The 18,508-nt window shown below is 33.6% G+C and overlaps 1 protein-coding gene across 2 annotated transcripts in view; it reads right to left on the reverse strand.

Annotated features, from left to right (window-relative positions):
- Positions 1-3,843: 3,843 nt before the first annotated feature.
- Positions 3,844-18,508, reverse strand: part of GALNT13 (polypeptide N-acetylgalactosaminyltransferase 13) — a 496,408-nt gene continuing 481,743 nt past the window's right edge. For both annotated transcript variants that reach the window (XM_036320816.1, XM_036320815.1), the window contains exons 12-13: positions 16,904-17,038; positions 3,844-5,239 (exon numbers count right to left, since the gene is read on the reverse strand). In XM_036320816.1, the coding sequence (XP_036176709.1) occupies positions 5,099-5,239; positions 16,904-17,038 (276 nt within the window). In that variant the 3' untranslated portion in view covers positions 3,844-5,098. The remainder of the gene's footprint in view (positions 5,240-16,903; positions 17,039-18,508) is intronic.

Here is an 18,508-nt window from a genome sequence, read left to right on the forward strand (position 1 = left end):
CAAGTGACATGCTTGTGATCAGATAAGATCATTTCTCAAGTGATGAAAACAGTGTAGGGGTAGCCAATATTTTCAGGTTTATTGGATCAATTTGTACTATGCTCTCAACTATCACAGAAAAAATGAAAATATAATTGTTCCTGTTATTTTATTGTTAGAGTTATTTATCCCCTCTTTTTACTTATTTATTAGGTTGTTTCTTCTTCTTTTTCATTGATTTTAGAGAGGATGGGAGAGGGAAAGAGGGAGAGAAACATCAATGTGAGAGGGGAACGCTGATCAGCTGCTTCCCCCTTGCTTACCAACCAGGGTTTGAACCTGAAACCTGAGCATGTGCCCTGACCCAGAATTCACAACACTTCTGTGCACGGATGATGCTCCAACCAACTGAGCCACACAGGTTTCTAAGCACCATGGGAAAACTGAATGTATGGGTTGTGTTTACTAGAGTCTACAGAGCTCCGTTGGGAAGCCTAGAAGTCTCTGCTGATTACCCTGCAGTCTTTTTAGCCAAATAACCTAGAACCTACTCAATGTTCACAGTAATAGGTGGTCTAATTTTAAATGCAAGCTGTAAGCCAATATTACTTTAAACTTGAACATAATCATAAGGAAGTGGAAGTGAGGGGAGAATATGCTCCCTGTTTACTGCTGAAGAGTCTTTGCTTCTCTGAAACACTGTTTGCCCAATAATGCTAGAATGTTCTGTAATCAGGATGTCTCCTGTTAATTTCTCTACTTTTGTGGCAGGTCTTTATTTATTGCCTTTATTTTGTAGACATAATTTTATTTAAGTATGAAAGGTGGTGAGAAATTAAATCTCCAAAGTTAATTATCTCTAAAAAGGATAATATATCTAAAGAAGAGAAGTTGATATTTCTAAAGAATCAATGTACTTACTACAAAATGCTTAATAAAGACATTTTTCCCTTATGATTGTGCCCTTTTTATTACATTTTTGAGTGCTTTGTAATTGAAGACAGTGTTAGATTACATTAACAATAATGAGTCCTGACATCAGGACTTTATGATCTTTGAACAAGCTAAATTACATATCTGATTCTCTCTTACTATCTATAAACAGAGAAACTAAGAATAAATCATCTGTAAAGTTTTTTTAAAGTCTCTAGAACTTAGAAAATACATGTAATAATAGTTCCTGTGAAACAATAAAAATACATATGGTTTTTAAGAAAATGATACGTCTCCCCCCTAAAAATAAAAATCTTATTTATGCCATCATGTGGCCATTAAAGACAACCAAAAAATAAAAATCATTTTTATCTTAATGAAGCAACTTATATAATGTAGCAGCATGTTTATAAAATGTCATATATTTCATTTCCATAAGGCAGGATATACTAACATACAGAACAAAATATAGCCCATCCTTTAATTTGAAGACTAGTAGGAAGAAAATTATCATTTGGAGAAAGTAATGTACATCCTGTCTAAATATATTACTTGACTTTATTTTAAAATTTAAAATACTGTGCAAAAAATATAGGATACAGTAGCTCTTGGTAACTTTAACACACATTTTTTCAATTCATTCAAAAATATTTAAAGACTTATTATGTCCCAATAACTCTACTAGATACTGGGAATAACACAGTGAGAAAAACTGACATTCTAGGGTGTGCAATGGTAATGTAGGGGGTTTGAAAGTGGAAAGATAGACACAAAATAAAGAAGCAAATTGATAGTTTGAGAATTTACAGGGACTAGGAAGGGCAGGGGGAGAAGGGTTTGTCTTACTGATGAGATAAAATTTGAGTAAAGACTTGAAGAAAGTGAGTGAGAAAGCTATGTGGGCAAAGGGAAAAAAAACCTAGGACAGACACTTGCTTGGCAGCCAGAGTGGAGTAAGTATTCAGGAGTGTGTGTGTGTGTGTGTGTGTGTGTGTGTGTGTGTGTGTGTGTGTATGTGTGTGTGTGCACATGAGCGCTCATAGGAGTGTCATTCATGAATGACACTATAAGAATGACACTATAAAGACCACTATAAGAAGTTTGGGGAGACATGAGAAATCATTGGAGGGTTGTGAGAGAGAAGTGACACAATAAATTTATGCTAAATAGAATCGCTGTGGCTGTTGTATTGAGAAAAGACTATTTAGGAGCAAGGGCTGGGAAATTAGGGAACCAAATTATAAGCATGTTGCACTTAAAAAGGTTAAAGGTAGTGACACAGAAGACGTGGTGGTAAGTAGTTGGTTTAGAATCAAGGGGATTTCTGATGGATTAGATGGAAGTTGAGAGAGAAAGAGAGGACTCAAAACTGACTTTAGGTTTTTGATCTGAGCATCTGGAAGACTGGAATTGCAATGGGGTGACCTCAGTAGAGGAAGTTTGAGGTCATTTGAACTATCTGTTAGTCTAGAAAGATAATAAAGTATAAAAATCCAATCATAATTTTAATTTCTGTACCGAATACAATAAATATTTTTGAAAAGAACATTGAATTAGCTAATGCTTTCTAGTTTTTGGTGTTTTCTAATATTTTATGTCATTTTTTGTCTGTTAGACATTCTAATAACATATGCTCATACCATCTGAGGATTCTTGGAAAATTCTTCTCTGGCATGAAACTCATGTCGTTTTTATTTCTCTTGTATTTTTGCTATGACCATAATGAACTTTCAGATATTTAAAATACTGCTGAAATGTGTCAAATTCAGTTTTGACAAACCATTTTTTTTTAAAAAAAATAGTCTTTGACCATTTTCTAGATAACATGTATTTAGTTTGACAAATCCACAATAAATGGAATATATTGTATTAAAGAGTCCTTGAGTGTTTAAGCTTTATAAGTTGAAGGACAAGTGTGAAGGGACATTTTACTTTAATTTAGTGAAACAAGAGGAAAGGGGGAGAAACAGAGAGTCCTCAGGTGACTTGTCAGGACACTGTCAATTTAAGGCAGTGGTTCCCTACCTCTGGGGTGTCACAGTTTCCGTATAAATTTGCTGTAAACAATGGATTCTCTGCCAAATGAAAATGCCCAACACTCAAACTTTTGCTTGTAATTTTAAACGATTTGGGGATACTCAGAGACTACAAGATGAGGAATGTCTACACTTTTTGTTGGCTTTTTTTTGAACTTTGCAACAGGTATTTATTTTTGCTTTATTTCTATTACAGTGTTTGAAACCTAAAGAAATACATTTCTCTTCAAATTTGGATCTGTATATAAATTTATTTGTCTAGACTCAGCACAATCAATGCCACGGCTTCTTGGCCTATGTCTACTCTGAAATCATGCTTTGCTGTCTACCCAGGGCGCCTGAGAACATAGAAAATAGCCAGAGTTTACAGTTCTTGGAAAACTAAAAGCAAATGAACTTAGAAAGGAAAACCAGTGAAAAAAGAATTTGGTTCACCTTCCCAGGGTCTGTAGCTAGGAACCCAAGCTGCCTTTGAGGGACATCCAGTTTGTTTGGGGAGCTGGGACCTCACAGGTCTTCAGTTGTTCATTCAAAGGCAGTTCCCACAAAACTTGGCTAATGACAACCCTCATGCCCTGTAGTTGGGTACTGGCTCTTTTAGGAATGTCTGCACTTTGAAAAGTACACCTGAAGTGCTCCAGGTTGTATAATTCTTCCTTAGAGTTTTACCAGTATAAAGCCAAAGAAATAATGCTAATGCTAGTAGGAAAATCATACAAGATTTTACTGGCTTTCCAGAGCTTTTTAAGAAAAGATGAGGGCCAAAAATATGGCAAGATGCTTCTTCCATCCCCCCGCCCCCCGGCTCACCCCCCGACCCCCCACAATTTCTCTTAGCTGCTGAATGTATTTATTAATGACTAAAATACATATGTAGAGCTACTTTAAGGGCATTTTAAATGATGTGAAATACTAAAAGTTATTAGCTCAATTCTCACTGATAGAGTTTTCTTCTTTTTAGTATCTTCTACTCATTCATTTTGCACAAAGGGCTTTAAGATGGAAATAGAATGTGTGAAGTTAGCCTAACATGACTGTGCTCCTTGAGCCATAAGTTAACCGCAAATGGTATCTAACAGATTAATGAAAAGAAAAGTTTCATGGATGTGTACTGAGTTCATTCCCTTAGTAATGAAATTTTTAGGTATTCTAGCATAGCAGTGAATCATCTTTTAAAATTAAAATGGTAATAGTGACCTAACATTTTTACATGCAGGAGACAAAAAATCAGGACTAATACTCTCCACCCTTTGCCTACAATTCTGTACAGCATAAGTGACAAGCCACAGTCTCTAGAGTGAAGAGAAAAGGACTGCATGGTTTATGTGAGACAAAGATAGTTGTTAAGGATTGAGTTTCCAACTTTAACTCTGGAACCAATATGATTGTTAAACACTCAGCCTGTGAGAACACTGATTACCACCTAAACAGAATCTTCTTAAATGATTCAATTGTTGCAGTTTAGCTTCATCATCTTGCTCCCCGCCACACCTAGCTTGCTGCTTCTGATTTCAGGTCCTTTAAATTGAATTTTCAAATTCTTCTCTTTTTTTTGTTTAAATGTGATGCTTTTATAACAACTCTGTAAGTCAAGGTCCAGTTTATTGGTTTCTTTTTTGGTACAAAACTTGGAACTGATTGTGTATGATGAATTCATTGCTCAGAAATAATTCAATGTGTGGCCTGCTGTTGACAAAGAAATTCAACATGTTTCCATGAAGGTCCAGTAGAAACAGAGTGAGTTTAGAAAATGATTCTATTTCATAATGAAGATATTTTATAAGGCATTTACATTGTCTCTCTTTCAATCACTATGAAAATAAAAAATAAAAATACCCCTCCCCACAACTAATCCTGTGACATGAGGGCAATAAAGAGGTGTGTTTTTTTTTTAAGCAAACACTTTTTTTAAAGTTTTTCAAATGTTTAATAACAGTTTGCTGTTATTCATATTTTTATGTGCTTTTGATCAGATACAAATTTTGTAGGGAAATAAGCAAACATTCCTAAAAATGAATTATAAACAACTGTGTTTTAGAATACTAAAAGGATTTTAAAACTTTCAATTCAGCAAAGTTAATCTTTTTCCTTAATTGAAATAATGGAAAAACAAAAGTGTAGACACTTCCATGGCTTGGGGGAAGTGGTCTTCATGCCCCCAAAGTCATGTTCCTCAGCAGCCACTGCTGGGACCTGCTGCCACTGCAGTCCTGCATGGTAGGCACCATTTTGTCTTCTTCAGAAGGTTCATCGAGACACTGGTTACTGTTCACATGTCTCAAGGTGAGTCTCTGGAAAAGATAACCCACAGTCAGTGCAGCATATTGTATCTTTAACTTCACTAGCACATCACATTAAATCTGCCCTTTAAGAGACCTTTATGATTTTCTTTTTAGTATAAACACTGTGATATGTTTATAGAAGGAACTGTGCACAGGTGGTTGTGAATTAATTATTATACAACTTTCCCTGTCAGGGTTTCATCACTGTCTAATACACCTTTATTTGCAGATGGTTAAAGAAATTAGCCAACATGTGTTTCGCATTGCCAAGAATTCAGGCTCCTTTGCAAAAAGCCCATTTGTGAGCTCTGAGTTCAGTCCAGGGCTGTAAATATTAACAAGCTTTCACAAAAGCTTAGTTATCTTAGGCATGTGTTATTCGGTAACCATTTGGTAAACATGCAAAGAGATGTCACAGCTGTGACCCAAATGAGAAAACTGCTAGAGATGTTTCCAAATACTAAACAGGCCATAATATCTGTGACTGAGAAATTCATTGTATTTGAGTGATTATCACAGTGAAGATCTGTCTTACTTGATAGTATGCCCTCCCTAATTTAGTTTGCATGTCTGAGAATCTTTAAAAAATTTAATACCAAATTAAATCAGGGATGTGACTGTCACATATTTTTAAATTTATATCTATATTTTATTTTCTTTATGATATTCATTAATAAGCATCATCTCAGTACCCAAATGCTGAAATGTAATTCCAAAAATTGCATCATGTTAACTGTCATTATACATCTTCCCGTTTGAGTTCACATTTACATTTTGAAATTATGTATTTTGGACTTTACAGATATGCATTTTAAGTCCACATGCTTTATACTTATGCTCACTAATTATGTACATGTTTGCTCAGTTTCATGGGCAATGCCTAGAACCATACTACACAAAAAAACTTCCAAGAAGAGAAGTGTTTCAATGCATGGGAGGTGATTTGCAGATATATCTTGCTTTGAATCACCAAAATTAAAGTAGATTTTTTTTCTGGCTCATACTATTGCAATTGAAAGTTGTATGAAAAAAAATGCAGGGGAATGCAATAAAAATGGTGGAGAAACACTGCCTAGACAATCGTAATTTGTTTGGATTAGACCTGCAAACAGCCTGGACCTCACTGTCCTGAGAAAAGATGGGATGGAAAATAGGCTTGTGGTGGAGGATGCTTAATAGACAACAAGCAGGAAATTGAAAAAGCAAGGTTGTCAGATATGAAGACGATTTGAAGACTGAGGCCTTTGTTGATGCTCTTTCAATACACAGAACCAAGCTATTTATACTAAAGAATGAAGAAAACAATGAACAAACATAGGCAAGAAGGTAGTTGATTTATGCTTATGATGCCAGAAATTGTATTGTTGGTTTATGAACCAACAGCCAACTTGAAAAAAATTCAAAACAAAACAATTTTTTTCTAGCAAGCTCTACTTAAAATCAACAAAATACTCATTTTTGTTACACACCTGAGATCCTCTGTGTATATAGTCCTTTTAAAGGGATACTTTTAAAAATATTAGTAAGTATTGTTCTGTCTAAAAATGTATGTTTTCTTTGAAAGAATTCATTAGTAGTCAAAAACCACAACTGTAGAGATAACAACCACCCAAACAAAACTCTCATTTTTAATGATGTACAGTAGAAACAGCGGACATGTTAGGGTCAGGCAGCCCTAAGTGTAAATTCCCACCCTTCCCCCCCACTTACTGGCTGTGAAAACTTGAGCAAATTTTTAAATTATTCTGAGCAATCAGATTCTTTGTGAGAAGATGCTCATTTAAACTTATGAATACTTAAAAATGCCCTTTTCTTTTCTGATTAAAAAATTTGACCTCAGTCAACTATCTTAACTGTGACCCCTTGGCAACCTGATAATGGTAAAATGTTAACTATGTCTCTAGGCAACATTACCTATGGTAAAAATGACCTCTGATCGATAAACTGCATCTGCATCTAATCAACTTCAGTAAAAATACCTCATGCGGAGCCAAACTGGGCTTCTCTATGTGCAAAGACTTGGAGTTTTGCATGTTCCATTGGTTTACTTGAAGCTGTGCCTATGGAATTGTTACAGAGACACTGTGTTCTGAGAGGCATACGGCTATGAAGCCAGGCTGTTTTCCACATCCACCTGATGTGGCTCTCATCCCCCTTGCACAGGGCTGCCAGCTCCCATAAAGCAGTATGAATTGCGATGGGAAATGAGACAAATTCTGCTGAGAAACAAGTTGTGGTTTCTACCCTAGAATTCTGTCCCTTATTGGGTATTGTATCTACCAGTTAAGGTTGCTTTAAAAACAAACTAAGATAATATATGTAAATTGCTCTATACATAAGTTACCATTGTGTAAAAGAACCAGACTTTTCCAGCTTCCCAACACATGTTTAGAATGCCCTAGACTCAAATGTAGTTCTAACCTAAACAACACTCTTCTTTCCTCTCCTCCCCATACCTCTATTCCCAGCCTTGTTATAAGTATTCCAAACTCAATTCCAACCTTTAATGGTTCATCTGAACCAGAAAAACTCCCTCCCTAACTTCTCATGTGTGTTCATAGCAAAGTATTGGAAAATATAATATACTTTATTTACTGGAAAATGAACACCTAAGACCAATTTCACTCTTTACAAGAATTCCATACCAGTACTTTTTTAGCATAAGCTGAATAATGATTCATTTTATTGCTTGCTGAGAAGATATTCACAAATCATGCAAGTGAAAGAGAAACTGTACATTTTTATAAGCTTTATTATTATAATTATATCATTTAACCAATAATCTTAGTCTTTAATAATGCATTTGCTTAGTATCAGCTTAAAGTAATAAATTCCAGAAAGGATATGGTGTATCTGAATTGAAATTAACAACATTAAATAATTTCAATGTTCCAAAAGAAATATTTTGGCTATCTTAATTTTCATGTTTTTAATTTTCTTAACGGGTTTTCAGCTCTAATGCTGAAATCTATTGTCATATAGACATGACTAAAGTTAGCCTTAAAAAAGAGCTAATATGTCATAATACATTCCATCAATTATATTTACACATATCTATTTAAAATAAAGGAAAAAACCCTAGAAAATACCTACTAATTAATTACAGACTAAACACTACTAAATATATTCAGCTCAGAAGTATAAGACAGAAAAATAACTCCATGGAGAAATAGCACATAAAGATTATCCTTAACCACATATTAGAGAAGTAAATTTTTAGATTTTGATAACAAAAATACTGAACTAATATTAGTAAAGTCTGCAACACAAACCTCCAAAAATTATTAGAGAACGTAATCAGTAGGATTCTCAAAAATATTTCTAAAAACTTCCACTCTTGTATAATTTCTTAGTAGCCATTTTTGCAAAGGGCTATCATTACATATTTCCACAGTGGGCTGTTGGGAGCCATCAGTTACTTTTCTTACTGAGAGACAGGACTGGGTGATTATGTGAAGAAGAGTGTGGGTCTGTTTGACAAAGAAAATAATGAATAATGACAAAATCAAATACAAAGGCAGTAACCAATCAATCATTCTCTACAACATACAATTTCTACTGGGTAAGAATGGAAGGCACATGTCACAATAATCACATCCACGGAGCTGTGAGCCACATCCTTTCTCACGGCTTCAATATCAAGTGTATTGGCAGGAGTAAATGAAGATGGGACTAAGAATATGGAGCAGAGTCTGAGATCAAATGCTGAAAAACTTGGGTAGAAAAGGTTGTATTCTCAGTGTCCATTCTAGTTATTAAATGCTTATAGTGCTACAAGCATTATTTTGTCAGTATGGATACTCAAAACCATTGACTAGTCCACAGAGTTTTCAATCATGGTCTTTGCCTTCCTCTCTCCTTTGCCCTAAACTTCAGTGGATGCCAGGAGAAAATCTAAGGGATAAATTAGCTATAAGGCTTTGCTTTACTTTGTACTCAAACTGTTTCCACTATGTCTTCACAGGACTAACCTGGTGGTGTTAAAAATGTCCCACATACATATGATCACATTCAACTAAATACCAATTAGGAAGTTAATGAAGGAAGGAAAAAGAAAAAATATCAAGTCCATTTTGGGCTCTTAATTTGACTTCATTCTCCAAACACCATTTGTAATTAATTTGTCTGTTTCTTATTTTCCATTCATTTTCTCAGAAGGAGCCTACTCCAGGAAGGCCAGGGATCATGACAACCTACATCATCAAACCCAGTGCAGCTCATAGGAGGCACTCAGAGGTTTGTTGATTAAACCAACCAGTGAAGGGCTAATGTGGAAAAAATATATTTTGATAAAATTAACTACATATTTTGAGCAGCTTAATGGACACAAATCATTGGATTTTCAATTTCAAGGACTGACATCCTACAGTAAAATGGTAAATTAAAGATTTATTAAAGTAGGAAAGGTAACATTATCGCATATACTACATTTTTATTGGTAAAACAGCAATTAAGTATATAGTTTGATTTGTTAAAGAGACTAGCTTGGGGATTTTTCAAAAAGCCAAACTTGAATTTTTTATATATATTGTTATTTTTCTATCTATATTGTTTAAAATTTCTAACTTGATAATCCTCTACCCTCAGTGATTTTTTTGTTTTGCAATGAACTTTTCTTAGTAAATTTCATGTTGACATCAAAGACCCCAGTGTTAGTGATTCTGAACTTCATGTATCAGTAAACATATAATAATTTATAAACTTTTCCTTGGTTTGAAAACAAAGCAAAACTTGATTTTACTTATGCTCAGGAAATGTAACTCCAGAACATGAATACAGTATAAAATTTTCCATAAAAAATACATTTATAATATTTTGACCCAAAATGTTCATCACATGAATGACTATTACAAAATTCAAAGAATTTTCACTACAGGTACTTTAAAAATGCCTACGTACAACCTAGGGCAGTGATGGCGAACCTTTTGAGCTCGGCGTGTCAGCATTTTGAAAAACCCCAACTTAACTCTGGTGCCGTGTCACATATAGAAATTTTTTGCTATTTGCAACCATAGTAAAACAAAGATTTATATTTTTTATATTTATTTTATATATTTAAATGCCATTGAACACAGAAAAATCAACCAAAAAAATGAGTTCGCGTGTCACCTCTGACATGTGTGGCATCACTGCCCTAGGTACTTCTAAGAAAAATTAGAAATCTAAGCAACTCCATTGAGATAAAGATCATTTTCTATTTAAAAAACATTTGGTGTTTTCATTTGTTTGAAAAAGAACAGTTTATTTTTTCTGAGTATTTTGTCTAGAAGAGATACCAGTTATTACTTTATGCTTTCTAGTAAGCAATTTTTATCACTTACATTCTGCAAATTTATGTAATAGAGGTCATCTAACTAAACACCCTTCAATTTATATTGTGGGCATCTCTTTTATCATTAAAATAATCTTAAAAACAGAAAATAAACAATTTCTACAAAGTAGATTTGCCAAAAGTCACTTAACTTTTTCATTTGTGGGCAATCTCTGTCAAGTTTGGAGCGATCGTAAAGAATGCTGTGATAAATATCTCCCAGCATGTCTCTCCACATTATAATCTTTTCTTTAGAAATAATGATTACAAGTAAAATCACAAGGTCAAAAGTATAAACATTTTAATACCTATTAGCAAATTTTAAAAAATATCTATAATAATTATTCAATAATAGCAGCAACAGCTAATATTTCTTATGCTTATTATAAGCCAGGATAGTGGTTGTCAGTTTTACTGCATCTACAGCAACATTGTGTGTTGTCATTAAAAACATTGCTTGACAGATTGACGGGAACATAAAAATATGAATAGAAAAACACTCATGAGATTTTGATGTATGTGTTTTTGATAGTTCCTTAAATTAATGCTTTTCATTTTTATTGGCTATTCATATTTTCCTTTGCTATTTATTCAAGATCTTGTATCTTTTCATATTGGGTGTACATTTTTTTCTTAAAATTGTTTTTTGTTGTATTTGTTGCAAATGCCTCTCACAGCTTTAGAAGATTCAGTCATGTTAACTCAGCTTTGAAGGCAATGTGCTATCAGGCTGACATGCAGCATACTACCAAATTTCTCTTCCTATAGCCTTATTTAACATTGACTAGAAAACAGGGTAATATGATCACTAATCTATTATAGCACTACTCAATTTTTCCCCTCTGAAGTAAAAGAATTAGTATTTCCTGGGATTTACAAAATTTTAATCATTGTATTTTAAAATGCATAAGGAAAAGTGAATACTTCCTGCCTTTAAACTTATTTGTATGTCTGCACCTAAAACAAGATATGTCATGGAGTTTCCTTATATCAACTCTGTTGAAGATACAATTACTACTGAAAACCAACTGAAACAGGCTAGTGAAACAATTTCAGAGACAAAATAGTCATAAATTATAAAATGAGAACTTTGTACCTTTGTATTAAAATAATCAAGTAAAAACTTTGAAATTTTAATGAACAAACAGAAGTGACTGTATGGTTGACTGAAGAACTAATCATACAGGTCTCAGTTTAAAAGATGCCATACTAAAAGTTTAAAATGAAGCCTAAATGATTATACATAGAAATAAACAAAGTAAGATTCATTTATACTGTTACAGATATTTAATTTAATATTATTATTGTAAATACAATAGGATTTCCCCTATTGATCAAGTACAGAATAACGGTCATTTAAAATTAAAATAATAAAGTTGTTATTCAAAATGTTAAATGTGATCTCCAGATAAAGTGACCTGTGCATTTGTTAAAAAAGAATGAGTAGTTTAGTAAACCAGTAAAATGTTTAATAAACAAGAACTAAAATTGCAATACTAAACTATTAAATTTCCTATTCACTAATTTATAAGAAATCACAGTTATGGGTCAATAGGGATATGGAAAGGTAACACTTGTCTGATACAGGCAGCCTTCAAAAAGCAAATCAAGCAACTATTTTTATTAGGAGTGCTACACAGGGAAATGTCTGGGTTGCCAGATAATAGATCACTTACCTTGAAATTATATTCACATTTACCTGCTTTCTGATAAGGTAAATAAGAGAGGTAATAAGTAAAGTCTACATATTAGCTGCTGTGATTTTGGTAAATACCAATTCAACATATTTTACCTACTAAAAAAAATTCCTTGCATTATGACTCTGAAACACTTGATACAGAAGGATATTGAATTCATAACAATATTTTCTCAGTCAACTTGCTCAGTCACATGAAAAACAAGGCTTATTTTTAGCATCATATTTTGCTCCCCTTTTTATTTTGTTGCATAGTGTTTGTTGAGCAAAAGTGTTCTGTTCCAAAATTAGACTGTCACACTGTATGTAGCTGCCTGGATGCTCAAAAGGAACTGTGATTATGTGCACTTACTGCAGGAAAAGGAGAATTTCAAATGGAGTGAAACATGATTGCAACGTTCAAATGCAATACAAGAAAACCTGAATTAAATAGAATGGATGAATGACAGACCCTTATGAAAATAATTTTTAAAGTGGTTCAGTGAGATGAAATGTAGGGTTCCCTCCTCCCTTTTTGACTTAACTCTGAGTCAATGGGTTTTCATAGCACCAAAGTGTTCAGGTAATTTATTCAAGTGATGCTAGATCAGGTGAGGACTTTTCAGATTTGCTAATGATGCTCGGTTGCCCCTAAATCAAGCATGTTTAGCCAGGAAAGGTGATATTGAGTTAAATTCATGGTTGTGTTATTTAAGAAATATTTCAATAAGAAAATAGGGCACAATATTTTTAATCAAAGTTAACCAAAGACATATATTGCTTAACAACATATACTTTATTTCACTCAAATAAAAGTAGAAGCAATTAGATATGAATTGTATTATGAATATAGATAAAGTCTAAGCAATTAGACCCTACTGACAAAGTAGTTTTATGACTATTTGTCTCAATAGACAATGCTTATTGCAGGACATCCTTCCAATGATTAAGGAGAAATTCTATGTGAATAAAATTTGGTAACACAAATAATGGATAGTATTTCTTTCTTTCATTTATAATACTGTACATTTAACTCATCAGATCATAATCATTGAAAGCATCTAATTGTTTCTAGTTTTCCAATGACCTCAAGAAGAATGTGGAAAAATGTGGAAAGAATGCTCAGTTAAGTGCCAGAAACCTGTAGTGTGCAAACCCAGAGAAGGCATTTAAATACTTTAAGCTTATGTTTACTAATGTGAAGAATACAAGTAAAATATTATTATCTTACTAGAGGCCTAATGCACGAAATTTGTGCAAGAGTAGGCCTTCCTTCTCCAGGCTGCCGGCACCAGCTTCCCTCTGGTACCTAGGACCCAGGCTTCCCTCTCAGCCCCACTTCATACAGAAGGCCGTCCGGAAGGACATCCAGTCTAATTAGCATATTATGCTTTTATTATTATAGATAGGACTATCATTAGAATTGAGATTAGAATGAGAAAACAGATTATAGACACTCTGTATACTTTATTCCCTTCCACTCCCTTCCACATGCCCATCTAAAAAGTAAACAAACCAAAGCAACTAAATAGATTCCATATTTTGAGGCTTTATGACACAGTTTCCATTTTTCTCTGGATATTCCCACAATTCTGTTCTTATTTATGACTTACTTTTCTAAGACTGAAAGGATTCCAGGTGATAAGGTGATGGAATATTTCAGCTGTTCACACTGTGAAATTCACAATTGCAGTGATAACTAGCTTTCTTTGAATACTTTATTAGGACCTAATTCTGCCTCCGCTGCTGGTGGGGTGATCTTTGTGCTTTAGAGTTCTGCTGATAAAGGCTCAAAGAAGAGAACTTTAGGGGAAGTTTCAGCTCTATAATTCTGTGAACACCACCAACTTTTATTCTGCTTTGAAAATGCACCACCTCAGAGGTTTCTCAAAGAAGAATAATTTTGCCTTTGATAGCAATAGATAAAGAATAAATTAAAGAAGTGGCAAGCAGCACTTGTCTACTTTTCACTGGTTGGAATATGAGAAGACTAGAAATACTTGGCAGTTACTCCTCGCTCCTGACTTTGCGCCTCTCACCTTCTGCTCCTGTTCCCTCCCCCTTCTCTCCTGGAAGCCTTGTCATTTTCCAAAGTATATATGCCGTTTCCCAACTTTGCAATATTTTTCAACAGTGTATAAAAAGACTAAGGAAGATTAGTAGATATTCGGCCACTGTGTAGACCTGTCCTTGTTAAAATTTAATGTGTATGTGAATGCCTTGCGGATTTTGTTGAAGTACAGACTCTGATTTAGTGTGTCCAGGGTGATACCTGAGATTCCTAACTTCTATCAAGTTCCCAGGTGCTGTTAACTAGTCCTGGAGTCACACATTGGGTAGCAAAGATGGGGACCATTCAGTAGACTAAAGTGGCCCTAAACCTAAAATTTAAAAGAAGGAATGATCATAAAAAGTAAATATATTCCAATTTTTTAAAGTCGTTTCCATTTTTCTTACTTTTCACAAAAAATATGTTTTTTATTTCAAAACTGAAATGTCCAGAAAGGCATCATTCCTACAGGTATTCTATTGTTTTGTGACTTCTCTATATTCTCATTTATAAATTTGGCAAAAAAATTGCATTATGATTTAAAAATTTAGACAAGTTGAATATCACAATTTAATTTTGAAAACATAATCATGTAAGGCAACTGTTATATAATTATGAAGGTGATTAGATAACTTAAAAATAAACATTTCTTAATGCTATTTAAGACATAGTATAAGCTTTATTTATATGTGTTGTAGAAACAAAATTTTCATGATACAAAATAGTACAATAAACTAAAACTGCTGCAAGAAATAATGCTGGCTCATCCAATTAGTAAATTTACAAAAACCATTTCTTTATCTTAGGTGAGGCTACTAATTTTTTTTTTTCACTTTTCTTTCAAAATCCCTTAGTATTCAATAATCTTCCTACTGGCTGACAGAAATATAAATGAAAACATATGCCTAATTAGCAACAACAGTTATTTCAGAAATGAAGAAACTTGAGTCATGACTATAAAAGCCATTATCCACTCAAAAATTATGGAGACGTTTAAAGATTGAGTGGTATTCTAAAATTCAACAACATTCCATCTTATTAAAAATATGCGCATTCTTCCCCCTTTTCTTAAAAATATATGCTAGATTTATTTATTTTAGCACACACCCAATAAAGTCCTAGGATCCTAGTGAAAACTAAAGTGCAACAATAACAACAAAAAGTTTTATTTAAAAAAAATACTTCTTTTGGGATTTCTCCTTTTTCTGTACATTTATCTACACTTCTCCTCATAGAAGAGGTAGGGAACTGACTAAAGAAAGGTTCAAATTTACTCACATGTATTATTAGAGGAAATGTCTTCTGTAGCCTTAATATAAAGGGTGGTGATGACAATAGTTGAAGAGAAAAATAATAGTGGTCAGATAAAGAAGATGAATAAGTATTGAGAAGACCAAAGAGTGTGGATGAAACACAGTGATGCAACACAGGAAGGATTTATGGTGTTTGCCTTAATTATATCCCAGAAACTTGCTAATATTATATAAATCTTAGGGGCAAACTTTAACCCTATGTAACTAGCTTCAAAGCATGTAAGAATTCAGTAAGTTTTTCTGGTATCTCACTTAAGAAATTACAACACCATGCCAATTAAAATGACATTCAAAGAGTTTTTAAAAAGAAGGCCTTGTTAAAATATCAATAATACCAACAAATCTGCAGATTAGTTTTTAAAATGTTACTCTTGCAGAGTATTTTAAGCTTTCATAGAAGACTGCATTTGTGAAATGCATTTGCCTCTATTGTATTATTTATCATGTAAGAATGAGGTTTACTTCTTATCTTAAATAAGTCACCAACCATTTAATAATGTGGAAAATGTAACCCAGACGACAAATTCATTTTGTTAAGCAAAGAGAAATGAAAGAAATGAAGCTGTTTCAAGATAGCTTCCTCATGCAGAGGAAAATATTTCTTTTTTATTAGCTCCATCTGATGGTTGGTTTGGTGTTTACACACTGCCTGGCTATAAATTCCCAATAATTTTATTGGTTTTTTCTTCCTCTCTTCTCTTAGAAAGACGTGCTATATTGAGAAGAGGTTGCTTAACTGATTATGTACCTAATTAGTTTACTGAATTTTGCAAAGTATTTACTATTATAAAGAATGTTCAAGCTAATCTTGTCAGTTTTTTTCCTTTAAAGTGAGAAGCATAAATATCAGAGATTACAACGGTGTAAAATTAAAATATGAAACTATTGCTGATACTGTTCTGTATGTACATCTACAAACATAACTCTCAGATAAGCATAGCCTGCCCTTTGCCTAATTTATGTTGAGCATGTACATATGATAACAAATTTTAAGCACATAAAAGTGACCTTATGTTTCTCATTCATATTTTATACTTACAGACTAGTTTGGCAGAAACCTACTTATATACCATCCTAATATTATGTAATATGAGCATACATGCTTGAAAGTGCAGTTTTTCCAATGCAGAAAAAAATAACTTAGGGTTTAACTATATTTGAAATACAGGGTGGGGCAAAAGTAGGATTACAGTTGTTGTTATGGAAAATAATACAAGAATAAACTCTGTTTTACATACTCACAACTGTAAACCTACTTTTGCCCCACCCAGTATTAACTCAGTTGAAAGATTCCCAAAAAAGTAAATGAAGGAAAATACTATACCTCAGCATCATATTCCCATAACTGATTTCCTCTCATGTGGTGGCATTTTAACATGATTACAGGTCCATTGAGTCTAGAAACATCCAAGCACAAGTCATCGGTTCGGATTTCTTTGTCAGCGGTATAAGAAAATACCTGAAAATATAAAATTCAGCTAATAAAATAATATCTTCTTAAAAACAAAAAGTCACAGCATAGCAGGTTTATCTGTGAAAGTTTTCACATCAAATGAACTTCTCAAATGATCTCGGCTGTGTGATCCTGAGAAGCTAGCTAGTTTATCTCTCCAGGCCCTTTCCCTCAACTGCATAATAGGGACAGTGTCACATGTTTTATAAGGTTTTTGTGAAGTTTCAATTTAACAAACTAAATTATGAAATGCTTATTATTTGCCGGCACCATCTTTCCTGCACTATACCTGCCTTATAAAGTGCACACAGGTTCAACAAAATAAAGTTTGTAAATTGCATGGAGCTCAATAAAAGGCAGTCCTTGTCCCACCACCATATGCCCAATTCCTCATTTAGAGACAATGATATTTCTATAAAGCGCTTTAAATCTTTCTTTCCATAACAAAAGTACATCATGTAAATTTTATTAAGTATTGTTAGTGAATCTGTGAAGGTGGTAGAATTATCCTCTCTAGGGAGCTCAATAAAGGTAGGCTCTCTGCTTATCTTTCTCATGTGGTTTGGGCTGGGCTTGACTACAATTCTCAAAATATCCAAGAAATGTCAAGGTGGATTGTAGACTCATTGTTAGCTAATTCAAACTGATACTAAATAAGCTCTATTGCTTTGCTCCTGGTGTGAATACTTTATTTATAAACATTGATTATTAAAGTTTTATGAGAGTTACTAAGTTGTTTTCTTCCATTGGCTCTGATTAGCATGGTTCAGGATTCTGTGGGCATCTGTTTTTTCTCTTGCAATGTCCAGAAGGAGTATATAAAGAAGGTGATCTCAGGGTCTTTTTGTTTCCCAAAGCAATCTGTTAAGATTGGAGGAAGTCAGCTCTACAAATCACTTATGAACTCTGGAGCCCTAGCCTTTAAGCTGAACAAGTTAGTCTTGAAAGGATTGCTGTTACAGTATTGCTACTCAGGATTTCTCTGAAAATCACAAGTCAGAAGAGGAACATGCAAAGTCAATGATGGAGCACAAGAACCTCTACAGCCAACATCTTCAAAGGAAATCCTTCACAAAGGTTATACATTCTACTCAACAGTATAAAAACTTGATAAGTGACGTTCCTTTAATTGAACTATATCTTCCTTTGTAATCTGTTGGTCAAGTTAGTTCTACAAATAACTAAGGTGGCAATTTTTATTCAATTATTTTAAATTCAGCTCTCACATGAGAAGTGAATGACTTTTTATTCCATTTTGTGGACCATGTTGCTTATTTTTTCCAAGATTACTTTGATCTCTGTAACAACTCGGTTTTTATTGCCTTCCACTGTATTAGTTTGCTAGGGCCACCATGACAGAGTAGCACACACTGGGTGGCTTAAACAATAGAAGTTCATTTTCTCAGAGTACTGGAGGCTGGAAGTCCAAGATCAAGATATCAACAGAATTGGTTTCTTCTGTGAATTTCTTTCCTT

The sequence above is a fragment of the Myotis myotis genome, unplaced genomic scaffold (genome assembly GCF_014108235.1).
Source record: "Myotis myotis isolate mMyoMyo1 unplaced genomic scaffold, mMyoMyo1.p scaffold_m19_p_8, whole genome shotgun sequence".
Classification (NCBI taxonomy): Eukaryota; Metazoa; Chordata; class Mammalia; order Chiroptera; family Vespertilionidae; genus Myotis; species Myotis myotis.